This window comes from Phacochoerus africanus, chromosome 1, assembly GCF_016906955.1.
Source record: "Phacochoerus africanus isolate WHEZ1 chromosome 1, ROS_Pafr_v1, whole genome shotgun sequence".
Taxonomy (NCBI): Eukaryota; Metazoa; Chordata; class Mammalia; order Artiodactyla; family Suidae; genus Phacochoerus; species Phacochoerus africanus.
In genome coordinates, this window is record NC_062544.1 from 94380234 (window position 1) to 94406402 (window position 26169).

A 26169-nucleotide genomic window follows, 5' to 3' on the forward strand; every position below is an offset into this window, starting at 1 on the left:
AATTTGACTTCATCTTTAATTTACAAAAATGATTACGCTATATATACCAAAGGCTATAATTCAAAACCGGTGTTGAGGGGAGGGGTGAGGGAAGGGTAGTTCATATCTTAAGCCATTTCCTAGACGCAAACAACTTTCTGAGGACATGTTCCCCAGAGGTCAAGCTAGGGCAAGAGCCCTACAGGGTAGAGTTTGCCTCACAGCCAACATCCAAAGCTGAGGGAGGACCCTGAGGGAGGTCTTAGCCCCGACTGAGACCCAGCAGGATTTATGGAAACTCCCAGGGCAGGCAGATCCCTCCCCCATATCCTCAGCTGTGGCGCCCGATACTAAGATAACATAATATGTTGCACATTTCCTGAGTTGTTTCAGAGATACTAAAATCCCCATCAAAAGGAAGAAATTAACTACTTGATGATCAAAGCTCCCAGACCTACTAGCGTCTAAGGATTGATAATGTGAACCCCTTGTGACCCTGTTCTGGTACCTCGTCATCAGCCAATCAGAATTGTGCACGAGTTGATCACATGACCTGTTTCTCCAGCCCCACCCCTCAACCTGGCCTTAAAAAAATGCTTGGCTGAAACTCTTTCCAGGAGTTCAGACATTTTCAGCAACAGCTTGCTGGACTCCTAGCTTGTTTCTGCAGTCAACACTGTACTTTCTTTCTCCACAACTCAGTGTCAGAAGATTAGCAGGGCAAGGGACCCCAATTTGGTTTGATGACACAGGCACCGCTAACTGAAGGCAAAGAGACTCAGAGCTTGAAAGGAGTCCTCCCCAAACAGACCCAGGCACTGGCTGTTAGAAGTATGAGAACTTGGAAGCCAATACCCAGGGCACACAAACGGTCCTTAGGGATGGGGGCTCCATGGATGTCTGTGTCACCCAGGGAAGAGCTGTGGGTGATGGGGATGCAGGGGTCCTGGCTGCGGAAGGAGTAAAGTTTCCTCCTGCCCCTGACTGCTCTGAGCTCTTCTGTTGGTTCCCTCTTCACAAACCCATTTTGGCCCATGAACAGATAGCTCACGCTACCCAAAAGCTTGTGCCCTTGCCACCTGCATCCCGTCCCTACAATTAGGCCAGGTCATTCAGTCTCAGCTCAGACTCCCCTCAGTGCTCAGGACTCCCCTGCAACCCATTCACCCTCACACTCTCACCCTGTTTTATCTCCCTGTGGGACTCATCATCTCAGAATAACTCCTATCCATTCATTGGTTTCCTTGAACTCGATCATAAGCCCCATTTGGGTAGTCTGTGTCTGTCTTTTTCCACAAATAAATCCCCCCACAGAGAACAGCAAATGGCACAGGGTGGCACAGGGTGAACTCATAAAAATTTTTGAGTTTTATATGAACCCCAAAATTATTTGTGTCACAATCTGAAAGGAGTGGCTCATGTATTTTTTTTTACCAAAGTTTATGAATTATTAGCTTTTTAACAATTACTTAGTTTTAGGCTTAGAGCCCCCTTTCAAAATAAGAGAGAAAGGGGCAGGGCACAATCTTTAAAAAAAGAGATACAGCCTCTGAGGACACAACAAAAACTGGTTAGCACCAGTGAGGTCCAAGACAGCAGAAGATTTAACATCCAGTGGCGTTTGAGTTTCATTATGCACTCACCGTAATACACTAGCATCTAAGTGACATACCCACAGGTGTCAGGACAGTTCCGAGGCTGACCAAAGCAAAAAATGGGTGGTGCCCTAATTCCTGGAAATCCCACCCCTTCCCCAAAATAACTGGAATAATCCTGCCACTCTTTAACCTATGAAATTACCCAGCCCATAAACATTCCCCTCACCATATTTCAGGGCTACTCTCTCACCTTCTGAGACAGCCCATACTGTCTCAATAAATCTACTTCTTACCTATCACTTTGCCTCTCACTGAATTCTTTCTGCACTGGGACATAAAAAAACCTAAACCTCAGTAAGTCCTGAGACCAGCTATGTGAGTTTTTTCTTTTCTTTTGGTTTTTAGGGCTGCACCTATGGCATCTGGAAGTTCCCAGGCTAGGGGTCCAATCGGAGCTATAGCTGCCAGCATACGCCACAGTCATGGCAATACCAGATCTGAGCCACATCTGCAACCTACACCACAGTTCATGGCAAGGTCAAATCATTAACCCACTGAGTGAGGCCATGGATTGAACCCACATCCTCATGGATACTAGTTGGGTTCTTGACCTGCTGAGCCACCAATGGGAACTCCAGCTGTGTGATTTTAATTAGAAGAAATGGGTTTAAATCTCAATGTAGGTTTTGGCGTGGTTTGAGTCCTAGTCCATGGGTTCAAGTCCCTGGCCTAGATAACTGAGGTCTCTCCTTTCAAATAACACTATTGCTTTCACAGCAACCCTGGATGTTTCTCTGAGAACCACTGCCCTAAGCACAGAGCCTGAAGGACTAAGCCAGTAGGTATCAATTCTGGGGCAACCAAGGGAGGTAAGAGAGAGCCTGGGAGGGGAGGACTTTGGCCAAGCAGTGTTGGCTTGAATGTGGATTCTCCACTTAACTCAAGGATCCTACTTCTCTGGGGTTCTCTGCACAGTCTCATTTCGAAAAAAAAAAAAAAAAAAAGATACCACTGCTAAAAATAAAAATAGAAAATCACTTATTTTCTAACACTTATTTTATAGATGTGATGAGGCCAAAGAGATTACAATACTTGCTGTACAAACACTTGTATTCTTCTGGGCATTTTTCTTTGATTCTAAATGAAAAAGGTGAAATTTAATTTTTGGGGTTTTTTTTCAATATTTTTTCTTAAAAAAAAAGAAGTGGGCACAGAAGTGAAAGATTAGATATAAAATTCAAATGAATGTTACTTTAAGAACAGAAATTTTCAGTATCTTTCCTTTGTGCATAACAGTTATGGAATCCAGATACTATCTCAGATGGGAGACAGAAGATCTCTCCAAACCTCACAGGATGACCAAACGGATTGGTATTTACAGTCCTCATCAAGTACAGACATAATCACCATTCTGACTCATTGTTGAATTTTTTAATTCATTTTTAAAAAGAAACTCTTGTAAGTAATTCCTATCTCCTGTTGTCATCTGAAGTTTGGGTTAACACTAAAAGGAAGTCCCCAGAGATACACACCTCATTTACTTGAGATCTCTTGGTAATTGCAGGGTAAGCACATATGACAGGAAGATATCCATGCCATGGTACAATTAACTAATTGTAATTAATCTAAATTGTGTAATATAAATGCACTAACATGGCAAGTATTTGTGATATGGTTTTCAGATTCTCTGCCCATTAGCTACTCAAAAGATCCTTAAATGGCCTCATCTTTACTAAAGATAAAACAGAAAATCATTTGTGTCATTTGGGGAAAACAGCTTCAAATCCCACAGAAACCTGTTTTTCCTTCTAATCACTTAGGTTGCATCTTTGTAAATATTCCATTTTATTTATTGCATTTACTAATGGTTGAAAAAAAAAAAAGCACGGAGAATATAACAATGAGAGTTTGGCACAAATAAGGAAAATTATCTTTTTGCCACATCTGGTTTATTATTTTTTAAAAAGACACTAAAATAAATTGTTATGAACCCTGCCATGAAAGGAAACTAGAACCTGTTATACCAGCAACAGGGAGTCCTTAATTCCTTGGCTGAATTATGGCTGATCTCCATGTTAGATGTCTTAAGTGCAGTTCTGTCTACACTCAAGTAGGCATTAAAGAAACTTAGAGAACTTTCAGTCCCACAAAGAGCAGAAAATGCAAAATTAAAAAAATAATTCCTCTAATTCCTTTACTGTAGATATATTTTCTTAAAACACCTTCAAAATTTGAAAAAAAAAGTGATTAAAATTAAGATATAATTGGGAGTTCCCTGGTGGCTCAGCAGGTTAAGGATCCAGAAGTGTCAATACTGTGGCTCAGGTTCAATCCCTGGCCCAGGAACTTATGCATGCCATGGGCATAACCTCCCCAAAAAAGGATATAATTCACATAGAGCAACTAGGAATAAGAAAAATGTGTTAAAATGTACTGATTAAATGTTGTTTTCTCAGTCTTGAGAACTACCATGGTGATGCAAGTGGCTTACCTTAGGGGAAGCTGACTGGAGGGTATTTTGAAACTCTCTGTACTATTTTTGCAAGCTTTTCTACAACTCTCAAGTTAATTCAAAATAAACACTTAAAAGTGCCTTGGCCACTTGAGCAGTCAAAGTAAAGTGCTCTGAGTACAGAGAAGGAGTTTCTTTTTATAAAGAATAATTGCACTTAATCTCACAGATATAAATGCTTGGTCTTTTCAAGTTGGTTGTGTTTTAGAAAACTATAAATCCTACACAGAAAATGTCAAGTTACATTGGAAATGGCTAAATCATGCAAATACGTGATAAGGTCATTAATCCCTCCAAAACCAAGTTGGAGGAGGGTGTTGAGGGGAAGAGGTTGGATTTTTGTTTTGTCTACAGAAGAGGTAATTTTCTTTGGCTTGGGGTTGCCATGCTTTTTGAAAATTATCCATGTTGTAAGAAGCTAAGGGATAAGCAGCTTCTGCTTCTGATTTCACAGCTACTTGAAAATACTATGTATGGTCCCACTATTATTAGAGCTTGTAAATCTCTAAAGGAAAAGGACAAATCACTGGAAAATAAAACACACACACACACATTTTAAAAGTAAGTAATCAAAATTCAAGCAACTACTATAAAAAGCATGACTTACTTTTTATTGCTCAAAAAGGGAGTCTGATTCTCTGAACCATAGGCTTGATTTTATTCCATATATCACATTGCTATTGTTCTTCAATGGGAAATACATGTAGAGCTAACAGGACAGATAGTTAGTTCAAGAAAGAACCTCCCAGAGCATCTAGTATTAGAGGTCTATTGGCTTCCAGGCCCAGGAACACCACTAAAGGAATGATAGGTGCAAAATAGATGACCGAGCAGTGATGCCTAAGAAGGTACACTCTCCCTAAAGGGGCTCAAAAGCACACATTAAAAATGAAGCAATGGTTGAAGATTGCTCAGTATTTGGTTGTAATTTTGTTGTTTTTAGGACAGAAGTTGAGCTCCAGTCCTTCTATACCGCCATCTTAATCTTGTAAAGCTTAAAGTCTTTGAGACACTTAAACACTTGTGAAACACCAAGTGGAGCAACAGTTGGAAATTCGAGTTTAATGATGTTATTTTGCAACTTTAGGCAAATCACCATCTCAGATCATCAGTTTTCCTATCAACCCCCTCCCTAAGGAGTCACTGGCAAGGTCATCAGCTGGCTTGTGTATCCGAACTGTCTGGCCCGTTTATTTTCCATTAGGAAACCATGTGTAATGGTCCTGAGTTTGAACATAACTGAATAATGAGAATGTCACTAGAATGTAATTATCCTTCAAAAAAAAATGAAGCAATGGATTGGGGTTTGGGAGTTGGCCTATGCACACTATTGTACATGGACTAGATGGTCAACAGGGACATACTGTAGAGCACCGGGAACTCTACTCAATATTCTGTGACAGATAACCTATACGGGAAAAGAATTTGGAAAAGAATGGATGTGTATATGTATAAATGAATTACTTTGCTGTTTAGCAGAAATTAACACATTATAAAGCAACTATACTTCAATAAAATTTTTAATTTTTTTTTAATGTAGTAAAACAAAACAAGATCCCAGCACAGGACAAAAACAAATAGATCTATGGATCCCTGGTTGCAGATCACGATTTAGTGCCCTTAACTGAATACACAGGGACATTGAGACTCAGAGAGATAAATGTGTCCAAGGCCACACAGCACTTCTAGGTGTAGGAGGAAAACAGCCTGTTCACCTTCAGGGTCTAAATCTTAACAGCCAACTGAGAAGGAGATGGGAAAGAGAGAACTTGTTGACACTGGCCTTAAGCCCACGGCAAAGGGTGATACAGTAACAAGTGACGCTTGCATAACTCCACCTCCTGGCCCCTGGCACTTATAAATACCCATCCATTCACCCTGGTTCACTCATGTGAAATAGGTAGGTGGTGTATCTTCATATCATCATATGGTGCAAAACAAAGACACCTGCTACAGAACTGCCAATGGCAGAAGTGTCATCAGCTAAGGACAATTATTATCATGGCCCTGATCTCAAGTCAGCAGACTTGACACCTTCCTTAAACAAACTGTTTATACTTTTTTTGTGTGTCTTTTTTTGTCTTATTTTTAGGGCTACACCAATGGCATATGGAGGTTCCCAGGCTAGTGGTCTAATTGGAGCTTCAGCTGCCAGCCTACGCCAGATCTGAGCCACGTCTGTGATCTACACCACAGCTCACAGCAATGCCAGATCCTTAACCCACTGAGCGAAGGCCAGGGATCAAACCCGCGTGGTGCCTAGTCGGATTTGTTTCCACTGTGCCACGAAAGGAACTCCTGTTTATACTTTAAACAATCTTCTATGTTATGTTTAAACAAGCACTGAAGGGGTAAAAGGTTAAAAAATTATAGTAGTATTCTGTCTCCTACTTATTCCAATTTTTAGTGGGCACCTGCTATGTGTTAGACACACCTTTAAGAAGTTGCCTTAGGATTCTTCCAGTGAATACTAACCCAAGTTGGACTAAAAGCCCCGCTCCAAAGTCGATTAAGACATGCGGTAACAGATGCCATTATAATTTTTTATTTTCAAGCTTTATTCCTACTTCAACTCACATCTTTTGTGATAAAGGGAAATGCCTGCAGATATGAATGTAATTTCTCTGGATCCCTTCAACTGCCACTGTGATATGTCTGTGTTTATGCCTGGTGGGGCTGCTAATTCAAGTCTGCTCATGACACAGCTTATAGTACGTCTGTGTTAGAGCAAATTAACCAAAGACCCATGTATTAAGTGGTGATGTTTTAAAGGAGAAAAATGTCCAGATGATATGAATAAAGAATTTATATGACTCAGTCAATGGAAATAGCAAAGTAGCACACAAATTTTCTCTTTACTCATTGACCTCCAAACATAGTATGATTACATTTGATTCTCTGCTTCTGTGTGAGAGAGAAAGGTGACAATGATATTCATTCACTCCTACAAGAAATAATCTTTGATCTCCTCATATGTGCCAGGCACTGAGGACACTGCACTGAATAAGACGTGGTAAAAAATATCTCCACCTTAAACTAGCCATCAGGGAAATAAGTCATGATGATAACTAAGTATGGATTCAGCTCAACTCCCCAGACCTTCAAAGAATGAAGAGAACACTGGGTAAACATATCGATGTTCATAACAACTGGAGACAATGAATTACTTTCTGAGCCATAAAATAAAATTGTTTTACCTAATAACATTTCATTTCAAGTGCATTTTTGATGTACTGTTCTGATTGTGCACAAGACACTACTGGGCATTGTAAGAAAATCCATCCACGACCCATATATGTAAGAAATCATAAGTATGTAGGTTAAACAACACGAAACTGCTGATATTGCTCCTTAAAAAAAAATTCTATTTTAAAATTTTTTTATTAAAGTCTAGTTGATTTACAATTTTGTGTTAATATCTGCTATACAGTAAAGTGATTCAGCTATCTATCTATCTATCTATCCATCCATTCATCTAGCCATCTATACACACATATACACTCTTCTTTTAAAAAATATTCTTTTCCATTATGGTTTATCATAGGACACTGACCAAAGTTCTCTGCTATACAGTGGGGCCTGGTAGTTTATCCCCTCAGTGTATAATAGCTTACATCTGCCAATCTCAACCTCCCAATCCACCCCTCCCCCAACCACCTTCCCTTTGGCAACCACAAATCTATTTTCTATGTCTGTGAGTCTGTCTCTGTTTCATAGATAAGTTCATTTGTGTCATATTTTAGATTCCATATATAAATGATATCATGGTATTTGTCTTTCTCTTTCTGACATACATTACTTAGTATGATAATCTCTAGGTCCATCCATGTTGCTACAAATAGCATTATTTCATTTTTTATGGCTGAGTAGTATTCCATTGTGTATAAGTACCATATCTTCTTTTTTTTTTTTTGTCTTTTTGCTATTTCTTGGGCCGCTCCTGTGGCATATGGAGGTTCCCAGGCTAGGGGTCGAATCGGAGCTGTAGCCACCGGCCTACGCCAGAGCCACAGCAACGCGGGATCCGAGCCGCGTCTGCAACCTACACCACAGCTCACGGCAACTCCGGATGGTTAACCCACTGAGCAAGGGCAGGGACCGAACCCGCAACCTCATGGTTCCTAGTCGGATTCGCTAACCATTGCACCACAACGGGAACTCCCCATATCTTCTTTATCCATCCTCTGTTGATGGACATTTAGTTTGCATCCCTGTCTTATCTACCATGAATAGTGCTGCTATGACCATAGAGGTGCATGTATCTTTTCAAATTATGGCTTTTCTCTGGATGTATGCCCAGGAGTGGGATTGCTGATCATATGGTAAGTCTATCCTTAGTTTAAAGAGAATGAATTTCTTACAGGTCAGCCTTATATAAGGGATTAAATAAAATACCAGAAGTGTCAAAAAGCAGGGAAAATTAGTTTCCAAAGGAGACAATAAACTGAATGGATTTAAGGGAAGGGAAGAACAGTGTAGGCTGAAAAAAGAGCTAGGGAAAAGCTCACAAAGTGTGGGCATAAAGAAGGTCCAGAAGAGTGGGTAGGGTGGGAGAAGAAAGGGGTGTGAACAGAGGGACGGAGACAGACCTGAGACGGGTTTGGGGAGACAGAGAGCAGAGGAGCTGGACTAGAACCAAGGCATCTGGAGAGAGGTGACCGATGGTGGCCTCCAAAAATATAAAGACAACTGGAACCAAAGAGTCTCAAGGGGTCTCCAATCTAGTACCACACTGGACACAAACCTCAGGAAAATGACCTTTCCTCTTCCCTGTGCCCTTACTCATTTGCTCACTATTTTTCCACTCAGTACGTTTCCTGTCTGTCCATTCCTCTCTGTCCTCACTGCCAGCACCCTCATCCACATCATGGCCCCCCTGAATCACAGTAACCTTTTTTTTTCTTTGCTAAGGCATGCAGCAGCTTGATGTGGGATCTCATTTCCCAGATCAGGGGTTGGACCTGGGCTGCAGAGCTGAAAACGCCAAATCCTAACCACTAGATCACCACCATCTATCAACTATACCAGATCAACTATTTCTAAGTGGACTCCCAACCTCCAATCTCTGCCTCTTCTCAACAAGTCTGTTCTCCACACAGCAACAAAGGGTACAAATTAGACCACTTGAGACTTCCCGAGCTTGCCATTTCTCTCATCATAAAAACAGAGCATATTGGAGTTCCCACTATGGTGCAACAGGATCAGTGGTGTCTTGGGAGCGCTGGGACGCAGGGATCCTGCGTTAGTGCAGCTGTGGCTTAGGTCGCAACTGCAGCTAAGATCTGATCCCTGGCCTGAGAACTCTGTAAGCTGCAGGGCAGCAAAAAAAATGGGGGCTGGGGAAGCATAAGGAGGCCAATGAGGTATCCCATGGGAGGAAGCCTCTGCCCCCCCCCCCCCACCATCAGCTCCACTCACACCTGGGCCCTGAGGCCCTGCCCCAAACCTGTTTCTCTTGGACTCCCAGGACTTTTCTTCCTGGACTCCAGGGCCAGATGAGTGAGGAAAGCCCTAGAAGGCTCATCCATCTCAACAAGTCTCCATTCTTTAAGGAAATTTTCACTGACCTCTTTAGAGGCATCACAGCCCAACTAGACACTGCCTTGCAACTGTCAATAAAAGGGGCAGATTCAGGCAATAATTCAATACATACACATATCTGTCTCCTTTAGTTTATGATCAGCTTATCAGGGATGGTGATGACAGTCAGTTTGCTTATCCCCAGTCTCCAGCACAGCCTTGCTAGTTTATAACAAAAGATGTATTCAATAGGAGTTCCCTTGTGGCTCAGCAGGCTAAGGATCTGGCATTGTCATTGGAGTGACTTGAGTTGCTGCTGTGGCACAGGTTTGATCCCTGGCCTGGGAACTTCCACATGCCATGGGCATGGATAACAAACAACCTGTTCTATAGCATATAGAACTCTATCTAGTATTCTGTGATAATCTATGTAGAAAAAAAAACCTGAAAAAGAATGGATATGTGTACATGTATAACTATTGTACAGCAGAAATTATCACAGCATTGTAAATCAACTAAATTTCAATCAAACTTTTAATTTCTTTCTCTTTTTTTTCTTTTTTTTTCTTTTTGTCTTTTTAGATCACATGCATGGCATATGGAAGTTCCCAGGCTAGGGGTAGAATCACGGCTGCAGCTGCTGGCCTCTACCACAGCCACAGTAAAGCAGGATCCGAGCCAATCAAATTTTTAAAACTTAAACAGATAATTTTTTTAAAGGAAGTATTCAGGGAGTTCCCATCATGGCTCAGTGGTTAACGAATCCAACCAGAAACCATGAGATTGCCGGTTCGATCCCTGGCCTCGCTCAGTGGGTTAAGGACCAGCATTGCTGTGAGCTGTGGTGTAGGTTGCAGATGCGACTCGGATCCCATGTTGCTGTGGCTCTGGCGTAGGCCGGCAGCTACAGCTCTGATTTGAGCCCTAGCCTGGGAACTTCCATATGCCATGGGTATGGCCCTAGAAAAAGACAAAAAAAGAAAAGAAAAGAAAAGAAGTATTCAGTAAATGAATGCTGAATGAATAAATGAATGAATAAACAAATCCCAAGGGAAATGTGACTGGAAAGCTCCAGGTATAACGGGAGTGTCACTGTTTATAGATGGAGAATAAAGATCATGAAAAAAGTATCAGCAAATGAAAACTTTACCCTAGCTGACTAGCACTGAGTTATTACAAAAGGCGGATTTGATAAAAATCGGTTTACAAATACAAGGAAGCCACAAAGTAAAGCAGATACTTGGAAGTTCCCTTGTGGTGCAGTGGGTTAAGGATCTGTTGTTGCCACAGTTGTGGTGCTGGCTGCAACTGCAGCACTGGTTCGATCCATGGCCAGGGAATTTCCACATGCCACGGGCACAGTCAAAAAAAAAATATATATGAAATACAGGCTATTTCAAGTATACAGGAATAGGGAGATAGAATTTCCTACAGGAAAGGTGAGTGTTCACATTCACATACACATGCAGGCATATTAAGGTTGGCGAAGGCTAACAGAGTTGGGAGTGTGAATGCTTCCTGTTACACCACTAGGATGCAGGGAGCAACAGTGGTGAAGAAGACCTGGTTTCCACTTGCCTGCTGAGCAACCTCAGAAAGTCCCTGGGCCTCTCTGATTATTAGTTTCCTCATGTAGCAAAAATCAAAAATAATACTAACTCCCTTATCATATGGTAGTTGGGACTAGGTAGGCGAAACTCCTTTAAAATTGCCCATAGCTATCTATGCTGTGATTGAGACAGCTGTTATAGTCATTGGTAATGTTACTCTTACTTCAGCTTGTAGAGCTTGTCATGCTTATTTTAAATCATCTGCCTATAGGAGTTTCCATTGTGGCTCAGCAATAACAAATTCAACTGGTAACCATGAGGATGCAGGCTCAATCCCTGGCCCTGTTCAGTGGATTAAGGATCTGGCGTCACTGTGAGCTGCAGTGTAGGTCGCAGATGTGACTTAGATTTGAAGTTGCTGTGGCTATGGCATAGACTGGTAGCTGCAGCTCCAATTTGACCTCTAGACTGGGAACTTCCATATGCCACATCCCTAAAAAACAAACAAACAAACAAAATCATCTGTCTATATGCTTCTCTGATGACAAATACTAGACATAAAATGAAAACTTTTTTTTTTTTTTTTGGCCATGCCCTTGGCATGTACAAGTTCCTGGTCCAGGGACCAAACCCATACCACAGCAGTGACCCAAGCCAGAGCAGTGACAATGCATCCTTAACTCACTGCACCACAAGGGAATACCACAAACGTTTTACTTTCAATGTCACAAATAGTCTTCATTTTGACTTGTTACACCTGATGTTATTTAGGGTTTACTATTATAAGCACTTTGATGTATTCATTTAATCCTCAAACCAATCCTCTGATGTGAATTATGTTGAGTCTCCAACTTACAGATCAAAGAACTAAGGCACCGAGTTTCATAACTTGGCCAAGATCTCATATTTAGTAATAATAACAATGATAATAAAAGCAAATGTTCACACAGGGCTTACCTTGTGCCAGCACCATCATAATTGCTTTCTATACACAAACTAATATAATTCTCCCAACAAAATCTGTAAGGCAACTACCTTTACTGTCCCCATTTTACAGATGAAAAAATTAAGGCCCACAGAGGTTAAATCATTTGTCCAAGTCACAGGCTTTAAATCCCTCGTGGCAGTGCAAGAATTTATTTTATTTTATTATAATGATTTTTATTTTTTCCATTATAGCTGATTTACAATGTTCTGTTGATTTTCACAGGGCAGGAATTTAAAACTTGTTCATCAAATACTATACTAACTCTCAATTATCAGTGGCATTTTTCCAGCTCTCTATTTGTCTGAGTGAATTTTCTAAGTAAATGTTTACCATTTTAATCATCAAATACGACATCATACACATTTCTCTCCTATGAATTAACAATTCCTTGTCTTTTATGCAAAATACATTAAATACTGGCTCGTTTTTTCCTGATGGCCCAAGATCAGAGTTATGGTCGCAGTGCTTTATATATTTTACATCTTGTTTTTATTTTTATTTTTATTTTTTTGTCTTTTTATGGAGATTTCCAGGACAGGGGTTGAGTAGGAGCTGTAGATGCTGGCCTACCCCACAGTCACAGCAACACCAGATCTGAGTTGCATCTGCGTGCCACCTATACCACAGCCAGATCCTTAACCCATTGAGCTATTTTGATTTTCACAGGAGGATTTTTTTAGTCTCTATTTTCAATATGTGCCATTTGATGATCATTTTGTCCTTTGACTCTGTGGAGGGCTATGAAGCCAGATCCCAGGCCGACTGTAATTATTCCTAATACAGATGGAATAAGCTCTGAGTTAAGCCACCTCCATGGACTTGAGTGAATGTCCCTCATCATGACTGTTGCAGGTTGCAGCTGATATGAAGAGGAGAAGTCTGATCTCTAAACCTGTATGAGCAATCATTTTACCAAAGGAGAAACCATCTCTTCCACTCAGTGCTCATTTCGTGTTTTTTTAAATCACACACATCAGGCATATATACGAGTATATGCAGAGTTCACTTTGCTGTGGATGACCAGGTCTCACAAATGTGAGACTCATTTCCAAATCCAAGCCACATCACCTGTCCCCAAGGTGACACTTTTTATCCCCCACCCCCTCTCCACTTTATTTTTATCTCTTTATTTGTCTCTCTCCTCCAGGTAGAACATAATTCATAACCCGCTATAGTCCTAAATTTGTCTATAATGGAGTTCCTGTTGTGGCACAGTAGAAGTGAATCTGACTAGGAACGATGAGGTTGCGGGTTCCATCCCTGGCCTTGCTCAGTGGGTTAAGGATCCGGCGTTGCCATGAGCTGCGGTGTAGGTCTTAGACGTGGCTTGGATCTGGTGTGGCTGTGGCTGTGGTGTAGGCCAGCAGCATTAGCTCCGATTGGACCCCTAGCCTGGAAACCTCCCTGTGCCGTGGGTGCAGCCATAAAAAGCAAAAAGAAAAAAAGAAAGAAAGAAAAAAAAAGAAAGAAATTTGTCTATACTGACTCATGGAATACATTTTACAGGTGAGGAAACTGAAATGCAAATATGAAGTAACCTGCTAGAGGTCCCGTGTCAAGCAGCAAAGGAGCCAGAATTTGAACCTAAGCAGCTGGCATGAGAGTCTGAGTTCTGTGGACACTGGTCCACTCCCCTTGGGAACCTGAGCCCTAAGAAAACAGGGTCTTGGTTTGCTCGCTGCTAGATGCCCAGTAAACTTCCATTTCTTCCCCACCTCTCCAAGAATGCCACTCAGTTCACTCTGATTCGGTCCTCAAAGTCTTACTGGCCCTGACAGGGAGAGTGACATTCCCTTCTCTCACCTACTTGAAACTTTATTGAGTATACCCTTCTTTTGATCTGCCCTTATCTGCCATAGCACCTTGCATCCATCAGTCAGTCAATAAATTCTCATTGAATGAATCTCCACCTATAAGAGCTGCTGACGTACAAGTTTGTGATCAAGTAGTATAGTGTGAACGGGTAGTAGGATGATGTCCTAGAAACTGAACTTGACTGAATTAGAAGACTGATCTTTAGTTTTGGTGACCTGACCAGGGATATTTGACAGATCCAACCTCAGTGTTCCTTTTTCTTCTTTTTTTAAGACTTTATATTTTTTTTTCAGGCAGTTTTAGGTTTACAACAAGTTTGAGAGGAAAGTACTGACATTTCCCATCTACTCCCTGTTTCTAGACCTACATGGCCTCCCCCATGATCAGGACTGCTCACCAGAATGGTACATTGATTACCAAGGATGGATCTACACTGATACATCATAATAACTCAAAGTCCATAGCTTACCTCAGGGTTCGCTCCTGGTGTTGTGCATTCTATGGATTTGGACAAATGTATAATAACATGTATCCATCACTATAGCACCATACAGGGTATTTTCACTGCCCTAAAAAATCCTTGTGCCCTGACCATACATTGCTTCCTCACCCTCCGTTAATCACTGATTTTTTTCACTGTCTCTACAGTTTTGCTTTTTCCAGAATGTCATATAGTTGGAATCATACAAAATGTAACCTTTTCAGGCTGGCTTAACTTAGTCACATGCATTTAAGGTTCCTCCATGTCTTTTTATGGCTTGATAGTCAATTCCTTTTATCTCTGAATAATATTTCATTGTTGGATGTGTCACAGTTTATTTATCCATTCACCCACTGAAGGGCATAGTGGTTGTTTGCAGGTATTCGCAATTATGAATAAAGCTGCTACAAACATCCACGTGAATGTTTCTATTTTTCTGACCTGAAAATTTACTAAGTATAAGGCATTGTGCACTTGATATGGGTTGTGTGCATTTTGTCTTTAAAATAATCCTATGAATCAAAAAGATGTGGTACATATATACAGTGGAATATTACTCAGCCACAAAAAGAAAGAAATAATGCCATTTGCAGCAACATGGATGAACACAGAGATTACCATACTAAGTGAAATAAGTCAGACAGAGAAGGGCAGGCATCATGTGGGATCACAAATATATGGGATCTAACAAAAAATAGTAAAGGAATTTGTGCATAAAGCAGACTCAAAGATTTCAAAACCAAACTTATGGTTACCAAAGGAGAAAGGCTGGGGGAAGGGATGAGTTGGGAGTTTAGGACTGGAATATATACACTGCTATATATAAAATCAGTAGGTAACAAGAACCCACAGTATAGCACAAGGAAATCTACCCAACACTCTGTGATGGCCCAAATGGGAAAAGAATCTGTAAAAGAATAGATATATGTGCATGTGTATGTATAACTGATTCACTCTGCTGTATACCTGAAGCTAACACAACATTGTAAGTCAACATACTCCAATAAAATTAAAAATTAAATAAAATAATCCTATGATGTGGTTATTATTATCAGCCAACCGTACAGATAAAGAAACTACAGATAAGAGGCCACAGAGCTAAAATGTTGGAGCCAGGACTCAAACCCATGGAAGCCTGATTCAAAGCCTATCTCCTGCAAACTACACTGTACTCTATTTCTCATGTTAAACTTATGCCATGTAACAACAGCTACCCTTAAAATGATTTTGCCATGAAATAGAGACTGTGAATTGAAATAGTTTCCAATACTGAGGATCTTGAAATCAAAGTAAAATTGTATATTCAACATTCATCTTTCATAAGCAAAAGCTGCACTCGATGCCGTGAAAAACAGTAATTCCTCATTTTAGAGATTCATTCATTTAACAAGTATTTGTTGAGCCCCTACTATGTGCAGGGTACTAGGAGAGATACAACTACTGGTGAGTAGGATAAACCTGGCCTCTGCCTTCACAGAGGCAGTCCAGAGGAGGAAGAGGAGAAGTCATTAGGCAACACACAGAGGACTGGGGAGTGAGAGTAGGGTTGAGAAAGGTGCAAAAGTAAGATCCATGGCAGGCAGTGTCAGCACCAGGTGAGATAAGTACACACAGGAGAGAAATGTGACACATTCTGGGAACAAAGATGGAACTGCTGATGGAGGAGTGTGGGTGAGAATGATGTGGACTCTTGGCAGGGGGTGAAATGCCCTTACATGTTTTTGAACAAGATCGGCCTAACAACAGATGCAAAAATTGATGCAATAGGGCCCAGTTACAATCAGGGAAGCTGGATGGGTGTTGAATTTAACCAAGAAACTGATGGAAGCTACAATATAGTGAGAATGGAGATTGTGATGTGGGAACTGATTTAACAAGTATTAGGAAGATACAGCCTGGACTGATGGAAAGGGGGAAGAGGTAGTAGGTGTCAAAGGTATTGTCCAGATGTGGGTTTGGTAACTGAATAGATGGTATCCAAGACAGGGAACCCAAGGCCGAGGACTCTGTAAGAACGGAGAGGATGGTGCTTAGGGTTGCAGCATCTGTTATGGTGCCTGAAGGCACAGAATGGAAGAGGCGCACCCACGTGGAAGAGAGAAGCAGAGGGACAGTCAGAGCAGCATCACAGAGGGAAGGGGAAGGCAAAGAAGCGACGCCCATAAAGGGTTGTACAAATTAGCCTCCAGAGGGATAGGAGCAGACTAGTAGAGACCCACTCAGGCTCCAAGTAACCTGAATAAAGCTTTCATCGAACTGAAGGAACCATCAAACATCGCTGATGGCACCTTCCCACCATCCATCCGCCCAGCATCGACCCACCTGCTAAGACAGGCTCACAGTGACTCCCACCTCCCGACAGCCTGCACCGTCTGCCCGTCCTCTTGCGGAGTGACGCTCACTTCGTGGCCCCGGGCTGCTCCAGGGGCACCTGCGGGCATCTCCCTGGTGACCCGCCCAAAACCACGTGCCCGCAGAAGAACGCCAGCTTCCGCCTCACTCACCGCGCCCGAGAAGGGCCCCTCCTTCAGGCCAAGCTCGAAGTCGTCTTTCTCATTGTTTCTGCTGCTGTCACGCTGCCCTGGACCGGAGTCCCGTCATTCTCTCCCCCAGCCCACGCCTGGTCCTCTAAAGTTTGGGGGCACGGCTGCCAGCAGCACCGTTGGCGATTCAATCAAATCTTCTTTCCGGCCACCAACCGGCGCTACCTGAACCAATGCCAACACCGTTTCTTCCGCCGGCCGACTCCTCAGCCAATCAGGGGCAGCGGTGCTGCGGTGCCATGACGACGGGGACGCTGGCGGAGGTTGCCCTAGCAACCGGAGAAGGCGCTGAGCCGCAGCAGCCAGACCTCAGGCTGCCTGCCGGTGCAAGGGCTTCCTAAACTCTATGGATTCTTCTGAACTTGACCATTTGAAATAAAATGGGTGGGAGAGACAAGCTGCATCTTAATATGGCTCCAAATGCCCACTAGTGTGTCAGTGTGGTGATTTAATCTCCTGAAACTTGATTCAAAATGAAAATAGTGAGGGATAACTTGATGTCTCTGCTTTGACTAATAATGAAAAGTAGTGCCAAGGGGATAACAAGTTAGGTTTCATTAACTGAAAAATGTATTTTTAAAACTGAAATACTAAAGTACAATTTTGGAAATACAGAAAGGTGAGCTGAACATCACACTCAGGTGAATGTAGCAGAAGGAATTAAACCTCAGAGAACATAAAACCATCAGGAATAATGTTACCAATCAACACACAAAAAGTTGATAGGAGGGTCTGATACTCAGGGGAAAAAAGTATTCTTTACACACATTTTAAATATTAAGCAGTGAGACAAAATTGCTCTTCTGTCCTTCATCAGAATATTGAATGTTTCTCATCTTTCTCCTTTGCAACAAAATAACATCATAATGATGTTTTGGCCTTCACTGAATATAATTAAAAGTTGCATAGGTGATTAAGAGGCACAAGGACACTAGGCTCTGGAGGAGAGCAGCATTATCTCTACCTGATAAGCGTTGGTGCTGTGCTCTGTAACATGGTAATGTTCATGACCACAAAGGGGGTCTGCTGTAATAGGGAAGAACAAATCTGACTCCATGTTGATCTGTACCTTTTATAAAAGAACACCTGAAATATACAAGATAACCTATTCTTATGCTCTGAACTTTAAGGGATATAATGTTGCAAAACATAGTAACATTTGTCTTTTTGGAGGTTTACAAGAACAGGACCCGACCTAGGTGGACAGCTGCAAGAACAAAGGATTCCAACACTAAGAAGTTTGCAAAAACTTGCCACACCTTACCTTTAAGGGCTTTGCTGAAACCCTTCCAATTGAGGGGTTTTGAGCACAAGCCACCATCTCCTTGCATGGCCCTGCAAGAAACCTGTTCCAAACCCCAGCGTTTTGGTTTGTTTGGCCTCACTGTGAGTCAGACACACGAACTTGTGTTGGGTGACAATGCTTGCACAAGCTCATGGCTTCAGTGGTAGGGTCTAAATCTAAAGACCTAGTATGCCATTCATATGAATAACACCCCTTTTACTATCCTGAAGTGAATTCAGATAACATAAATTTTATAGTTCAAAAGTCAAACAGTACAGTCGCTATGGAAAACAGTATAGAGGTACCTGAAAAAGCTAAATGTAGAACTACCATATGACCCAGCAATCCCACCCCACCCCTGGGCATCTATAAGGAGGAACCTTTCACTGAAAAAGATACATGCACCCTTATGTTCACTGCAGCACTAATCGCAATAACCAAGACATGGAAACAACCTAAATGTCCACAGACAGATGAATGGATTAAGAAGATGTGGTATATATACACAATGGAATACTCCTCAACCATAAAAAGGAACAAAATAATGCCAGTTGCAGCAACATGGATGGAACTAAGACTCTTCATACTAAGTGAAGTTAGAAAGAGAAAGACAAATACTATATGACATCACTTATATCTGGAATCTAACACATGGCACAAACTTACAGAAAAGAAACCAACTCGACTTGGAGAACAAACTTGCGGTTGCCAAGTGGCAGGGGAAGGGAGTGGGATAGACTGGAGTCTGGTATTAGTAAATGCAAATTATTGCACTTGAAGTGGATGAGCAATGAGATCCTGCTGTATAGCACAGGGAACTCTATCTAGTCACTTGTGATGGAACATGATAGAGGATAATGTGAGAAAAAGAATGCATATACACATATGACTGGGTATATATATATATATGTATATATATACAATGTGAGATGATGTGAGAAAATGTTTATATGTATATATATATATGTGTGTGTGTGTATATATATATGTCACTTTGCTGTACAGAAATTGACCAAACATTGTAAATCAACTATAATAGAAAAAATAACAATCTTTAAAAAAAAAAACAAGTGTCATAAGTATAGCATGAGACAAAAATTATGTAAATGGGTATTGAAATAAATATTCAGAATCAACTTAATAAGAAGACAAAAACAATTACCCAAACTTCTAAAATACCCCTAGACCACTGGTCTAGGACAAAAACAAAAAGAGGGTATTTCAAACACACACTCTTTCAGTGGAGGCATATACAGAATGCTGAGCACAATGTGAAGAAAAGGCAGACTTAAACTGACATTTTTTTTTCTAAAGTAAATGTAGGCAAAACTCCCAGATGAAATTTTCAAAACCATAAGCACCTTTCCCCATCTCATTCCTGAAGGTTCTCAAACTCACTGTGGGATATCAGAAGCCTTACTGTGCAGAAAACACAGGAGGGAAGCATTACAAATATGCCTAACAGAAAACGAAGCAAGGCCTGTCATCTGCCGTTACTAAAGAAATTCCATAATAAAATTGGCCATTAAAAACAAAAAAGAAAAGCCTCGAGTCTGTGAGGACTTAGTATTAACATGCTCATTACATATAATGTGATATGTTTATTACACATCACATTTGCAAAATTCTAGACAGACGTGTCTAAAAATAGGAAAAATAATGGACCAGCCTATCTCAAAGGGCTTTAATTTCAGTATTTTTTAACTATCAAAAAGTCACTGCGAATAAATCAACTATACTCCAATATAAAATAAAGTTAAAAAATAAAGTCATTGTGAAACACATTTTGTTCCATCTGCTTTTCTGTTTCCTCTGTCTCCTGTTTACTGAATGAAGCTTATGAATATTGGGAGGCAGGAAACAGAAATTACTTATTTTCTTTCATCCCCAATCTGTTCTCTTCAAAAAGACATGCAGCATTTCTCCTATCAAAGTAAAGACAATATTCAACAACTGATTCAGTAGATTTTTATTGCTCTTTCAACTTCAATAACATCTCCAAAAAATAGTTTTCTTCTAGTATTATGAAAGAGATTTGAAAAGAAGGATTATTCACATTATAGACTTGGTAGATACTTGTAGTTCATATAAATGAAAAATATCAGTTCTACATTTTAAATGTTTAATTTACTTTGGATTTTATTACAAAAGAAAATATCATTGTAATTACAAAAGTCATAAAAATTAGAACTGTACTGTTCTTATTATACCAAGCTATCAAATACTATATAAATGAACAATAAAATTCAATTTCTCTTTATTTAAACACAGTAAACACTGGAAGATAACCACCCCCTCACGAAACAAATGACAACAACAAAAAAACACAAAACCTTTAATATGAAAGTAACAAAAGAAAAGCCATAACACAAAAATCAATCAACACACAAAAATCTGATTTTAAAAAAAACTATTAACGATTACAAGTCAACTTTAAAAGTCAATACATGCTAATTAAAACAAATTTTAGAAATGATCTTTAGATGATTCCATTTCCAACTGTTTTCCTATTGACACATCACTTTTTGAAAAGTTAGAAAAGAACCAACTTTACATTAAAATTGCCAAATTGTGAACACTATTTTAGATTTTGAATGTCCTTAAAGTCTTTAAATTTACATTCTAAAAAATAAATAATTGTTGAACCAAACCAAAAGACATTTCACATAGTTCTACTGCATATAACAATGATGTGATCTACATAAATAAATTTAAAACATTAAATTATTTAATTTAAACATTTTGAATTAATTACAATGTTATATCAATGGCTTACACATCCAAAATCTGAGCACTTTAAAAAGGATTCACATGTTACACTGCTGAGCACATTTATAGACCTGATGTACATGATACAATCCTATAAAAACAGCAAGCTCTGGTGTCATATGTCTGTCTCAGAAACTATTTTTCTTTTTACAGAATTATGAACCTGCCTTTGTGAAAGAAAAAAGCTATAAAGCTATTTTATATATATATATACACACACATACACATTCACTTTCTTCTTTATGTGGAAGAAACAAATGTTTTTTGGATGGAGAAAACAAAATAGTAATTTTGAGTCATAAAGAAACCTGCTTTATAAATACATGTATTAGCACATGAAAAATTTTGTCTTATACATTTTACAGACTTGGCAAATACGAACAATGATATGCCAGTTTTTTAAACACCTTGAGAGACTGACGCTTGACAACATCATTCACACAAAGGATACACACACCCGTTAGAAAAATCGTGTGCCTCACTTTGCACGTCTAGTATCATTAGAGAATATAAAGCATCTTTTTACCATAAGGAAGTTTTTCGTTCATTGTTTTCTCAAAAGCTGCAATTTTAGAGTGAAATAGCATATTCAAAAGGAAGCAAATTTCAGATGGTCAACATGAGGATGTATGACAGTCTTTGTAAACAGACATCTATAAATAAAGAAGATCCTGAGGTGGCTCTGCCGCCAGGGTACTCAGTAGCACTAAGCTCCATCCTGGAAACCAAGGCATCTGAGAAAGTGCAGGGCTGTTCATGTGAATTTATTTTATCAATGGAATAGGTACAGGTTTAATTCTTTTTCACCTTGAGGTAAATAAGTACACAGCAATTCCTACTGCTTGTTTATACCTGTTTAAGGCAACATTTAAAGAATCAATATATGTAGTAAATTATATTTTTTACTATCTTTCAATGAAAGCTACCCATGATTTTTATTTTTCAAAAATAGTGGAAAAGTATTATAACCACATAAAACAAGCAATTACTTATAAACAAGTTACCTGTTTCTCAATGCAGTAGTCAGATCATTTTGTAAGTCAAGTAGTCAAAAGAAAGCAGAAATTATTAACAGTTACAAACATAATAAAAACATTGTGAGTGCAAAGCCTTTTTGCAAGTCATGGTTTTTCTGGCACTGAACAACTAGTATTCATAATTAAATAAAATCACATACATACTATGATCCCAGGTAGTTTTCAGTTTAAATTTTAAAATTGCTTCCTGTAAAATCACCATATTTGTTAACCCTATGATGTCTAGACACAAGGAAATGATATGAGGGAATCCTCTTGTTCAGGTTCATCAAGGGAGTTTACTGAATTACAGCAGCAAATACTGGGATCTTTGGAAATGATTATGCTGCTATGAATAAAAGGGAATTGCTTCAGCGGAAGCTCATACACAGTAACAAGCACCGTGGATAACACTCATTATCAACTGCCAACAAAAGCTCCCTCCTTTATGCAGTACCAAATGATGATATTTTCTAAGGAAAAACAGCTACATTTCCAACCTCTCATATGAGGAAGAAGTTGAATCCATTATTTTAACTAGAATCAGACAATATGGTCCTAGATGTGGAAATTATATTAGTTAAGTACTTTAGAATGGATTGCTAGAATTGCTAAAATATCAGTTCTTGGCATTCCTCATGATCCTCTCTAAGACCAATTCTTCATACTTCTGTGCTTAATTATAAACGATTAAAGAGAGCATTGGAAGTTCATTAAAATTTTCATCCTAATATTCATGTTATTATTCTCAATATTTCAGTGGTTCCTCAATACTCATTTGGTTTTTAGAAATCATCCTCCTGCCAAAATCAGTTTGAAAAACCCATTCATCCAGTCCTACAGGCTTAGCAAGAACAACATTTATTTATTGTATATGAAGCTAAAAGTATATAAAGGTTGACTAAAAAAGATTTGCTAGAAGTTAAAAAAGCTCAGAAAAGAAAAATCTAAATAACATAGACAAACACAAAATAGAAGAATGTCATCAATCTGAGCTATACATAACAAGTCTCAATTTCTTTTAAAATACAAATATGGCAGTACTTTATATAAAGTCAAATATGTAAAATCAAATGCTTTCAGATAATAAACCATAAATGCAAGTGAGCACCAACTATTTACATTAACAATTTACCCTACACTTGTTACTTTTTCCAATACTTAAGCATATCAATTAAAATAAATAAAATATTTTAAAATGAAATCACATATAACAATCTATTAAATATTATCTATACAACAGGAAGAACGTAAATAGAATATGAAAGGTAATTCTTAATAAAGTAATACTGATCATAAACCCACTTAGAATTCTGACTCCTGATTATTTAATCATATTGCCTATAATAGCAAAACAATCAAGGACTTGAACCTGATATAAACTAAAACACATTTGAAGTAAAAGACAGCAAAAGCAGAGAACAGAGCAGGCATTTGGGACTCAGGAAAAAAAAAAAAACCTACAAAGGGAACAAAATTTAACTATTGTAAAGTGGTATTTTATAGCTTCTAAAATTCAAAAACCAATGACTGGTTTGAGGGTTAAATTATAAGGTCATCTGCATTTATACTTGTCTATCAGAAGGGAAAACTAGAAATGGAGGCTTTTAAGATTTAAAACAAAATTTAAAAATATAAAGGTCAAAATGAGAGTTCTTATCTAGAAAGTTTCCACTGTTCTACATTTACAGCCAAAGTTCCCATCACTTGTGAAACATGATAGACTTACATGGACATGGAAAACACACACACAAACAGCAGCCATGACTGATACCATGCATGACCCAGTACAGGCAGACTTCCTGGGCTTCCCACAATGCACTAGCAGAAGGGAAATAATATGTGAAAATTTCTATAACTCAATAAAAAAAATGTAAATATACGGGCAAAATACTTATCACAGAAAGTTGGTGAATTGCCGCTGTTGAATAAATAGATTCAAAGAAAAGTAGACTGAAAGCATTTCCCCACATTTTTCTATTTGCAGAACAGAAAATAAAAATTTTCAACAGAATAAATACTTAAGTAGTAAGAACCGTGTACCTCACTTCTGAGAGACCATTTCATTATACAGTCTCCATGGTGCTCCTAAGAAACTTCAGACACTATTTCAAAACACCCAGTAGTCACACATAATTAGCATGACATTCAATATTGTTATACATAGTGACATGGGATACACACATTATATATACATACACACACATATGTATATATATCTATATCTGTATATCTATATACATAATCTTCTTGGTTCAATTCTATAATGAAGTTTCAGCATCCATGTATTTCTTTGTTGGTTCATCTTCAATATTTATTTTCACACTTACAGGTTTTTCAGGGCTATTTAAAACGAAGAATGAGAATAAATGATTTAAGTGGACAAATATTATATTCTAAACATGGCTAACAGTATATCTCCATCTCACTTTTTGACATGACTATTAAAAGTATGAACAGATGACTTGCTATTACTATCTTACTGCTTTCTTTTCCTATCAGTAATCTTAACTGGAAAGGCAAATATTAAAGTCTTAGTTTTTTATTTTAATAGTTTAGCCACCGAAATACATGTTTTTCTACAAATGAAGAGGAGCTCTTTTAAGCTGCTTTATATATCATGACTATGATTTTTTAACCTTAAAGAGTTGTAGCATTTGACTTTTACTGACAAATTTGTTAAAAATTAACCTTTGTTAAGATAGCCAAACATCAAATAATTTCCTGTAAAATGTAACACATTTACTAAACTTGTCTCCCTTAATTTGGTTCACGAATATAAGATCACACATATTCTACATCTTCAAGTTATTATCAATGTATATGGATTTAACTGGTAACTGACTTCATTGTAACATGAATATCTGGGCTTTGAAAATTTTTCAGAATAGAAACATGCTATGGTTTGATGCCTTCTCCAGACAAAACTGAAGGAAGATACCCCAAACATTTTCTGTTGAATAACATAAGCAAACATTTTTTTCTTCCCAGGTGATTTTGAATAGAGGGACAACATGAACAAAAGGCAGAAGTATAAAAGAATAATACTGTAAGGTCTTTATATTTATCCTAACTATACTAACATTCTGGGCCAGGGGCAGGAAGAAGGTGTGGAAAATCACTAAGAGTAAAAAGAGTATCTGGTGAAATTCTGGCTGCATGGAATAATCCAAAATGACCAAGTTTAACTTAAAAACTTTTGAGATCAAAGATGGAAGTGAAGAAAGGAAACAGTACAGCTTAGAGAATTAAAACTCAAGAAAGGATGACAGAAAAGCAAAAAAAAAAAAAATGCTGATGAGAAATTAGGTAGCAGCAAGGTTCTAAAAGGAAGTAGGTAAATATGGAGAAAAACCTAATCAATGATTATCAAAAGACAGTCGCCAGAATGACAATAACATAGCTATGTGAGTGCTTGCCTGGAAAAGTCTGGGTTTGATGCCCAAGCAGAGTGTAACAACACGCAACATGGTGTCTGGCACAAAGTGTACACTAAATAAGTATTTGTTGACTGTGAATGACCGAATGCCCTATAGGATAATAATATCTCACTTCTCCAAAGATCTCAGGGATGAATGACCAATGATTGTCCAGCCAGAATTCAAAGTGAGGGGAAAAGGAAGGAAAAAAGGGTGGTTACATAACGAGAAACATAAGGAAGGGGTTAAAAAAACAGTTATGAAATACATGGTCCATTATAAAACTGAATGGCCTTTACATCCATGGATTAAATCTCTTACGAATACCTACTCGCAAAATTTTACCCTCTCCAGAAGAAATAATAGGCTGAAACAAAACAAAAAAAACCCAAAATGTCTTTTTTCTTGAACCAACAGAAACCATGACTGAGGTAGTATTCTATTTCAGCATTTAATCCCTAGTAATTATCTTTCTTTATACGGTTTCTGATCCTTTATATATTTATTCCATATGTATATATTCACTTTTGATAAAATAACTCCAACTCTTTTTTTTTCAAATAGGCAACTCTAAAATTAAAAAAATATCGAAAAAATTAGTACCTATATCTGATTCCAGGATATAGTAAAGTGATGGATGGATATAAGAAGAAGGAAGAAAAAGAGTAAGAAAAGAAGGTTGGTTTTGTCAAGT

At 38.8% G+C, this 26169-nt stretch overlaps 2 protein-coding genes across 7 annotated transcripts in view; both read right to left on the minus strand.

Moving 5' to 3' along the window:
• The window catches only part of NEK10 (NIMA related kinase 10), a 179817-nt gene extending 162241 nt beyond the window's left edge, over positions 1-17576 (minus strand). The window contains exon 1 of one of the 3 annotated variants that reach the window (XM_047769255.1): positions 16948-17576. The gene's annotated coding sequence lies outside the window, so the exon portion shown is untranslated. Of the gene's footprint in view, positions 1-16765 lie in introns of all 3 variants that reach the window. The other 2 variants (XM_047769253.1, XM_047769248.1) reach the window with 2 other exon arrangements.
• A 2649-nt stretch (positions 17577-20225) lies between these two features.
• SLC4A7 (solute carrier family 4 member 7) overlaps positions 20226-26169 on the minus strand; it is a 109531-nt gene continuing 103587 nt past the window's right edge. For all 4 annotated transcript variants that reach the window (XM_047769268.1, XM_047769272.1, XM_047769264.1 and 1 more), the window contains one exon: positions 20226-24399. In XM_047769268.1, coding sequence (XP_047625224.1) covers positions 24318-24399 — 82 coding nt within the window. In that variant the 3' untranslated portion in view covers positions 20226-24317. The remainder of the gene's footprint in view (positions 24400-26169) is intronic.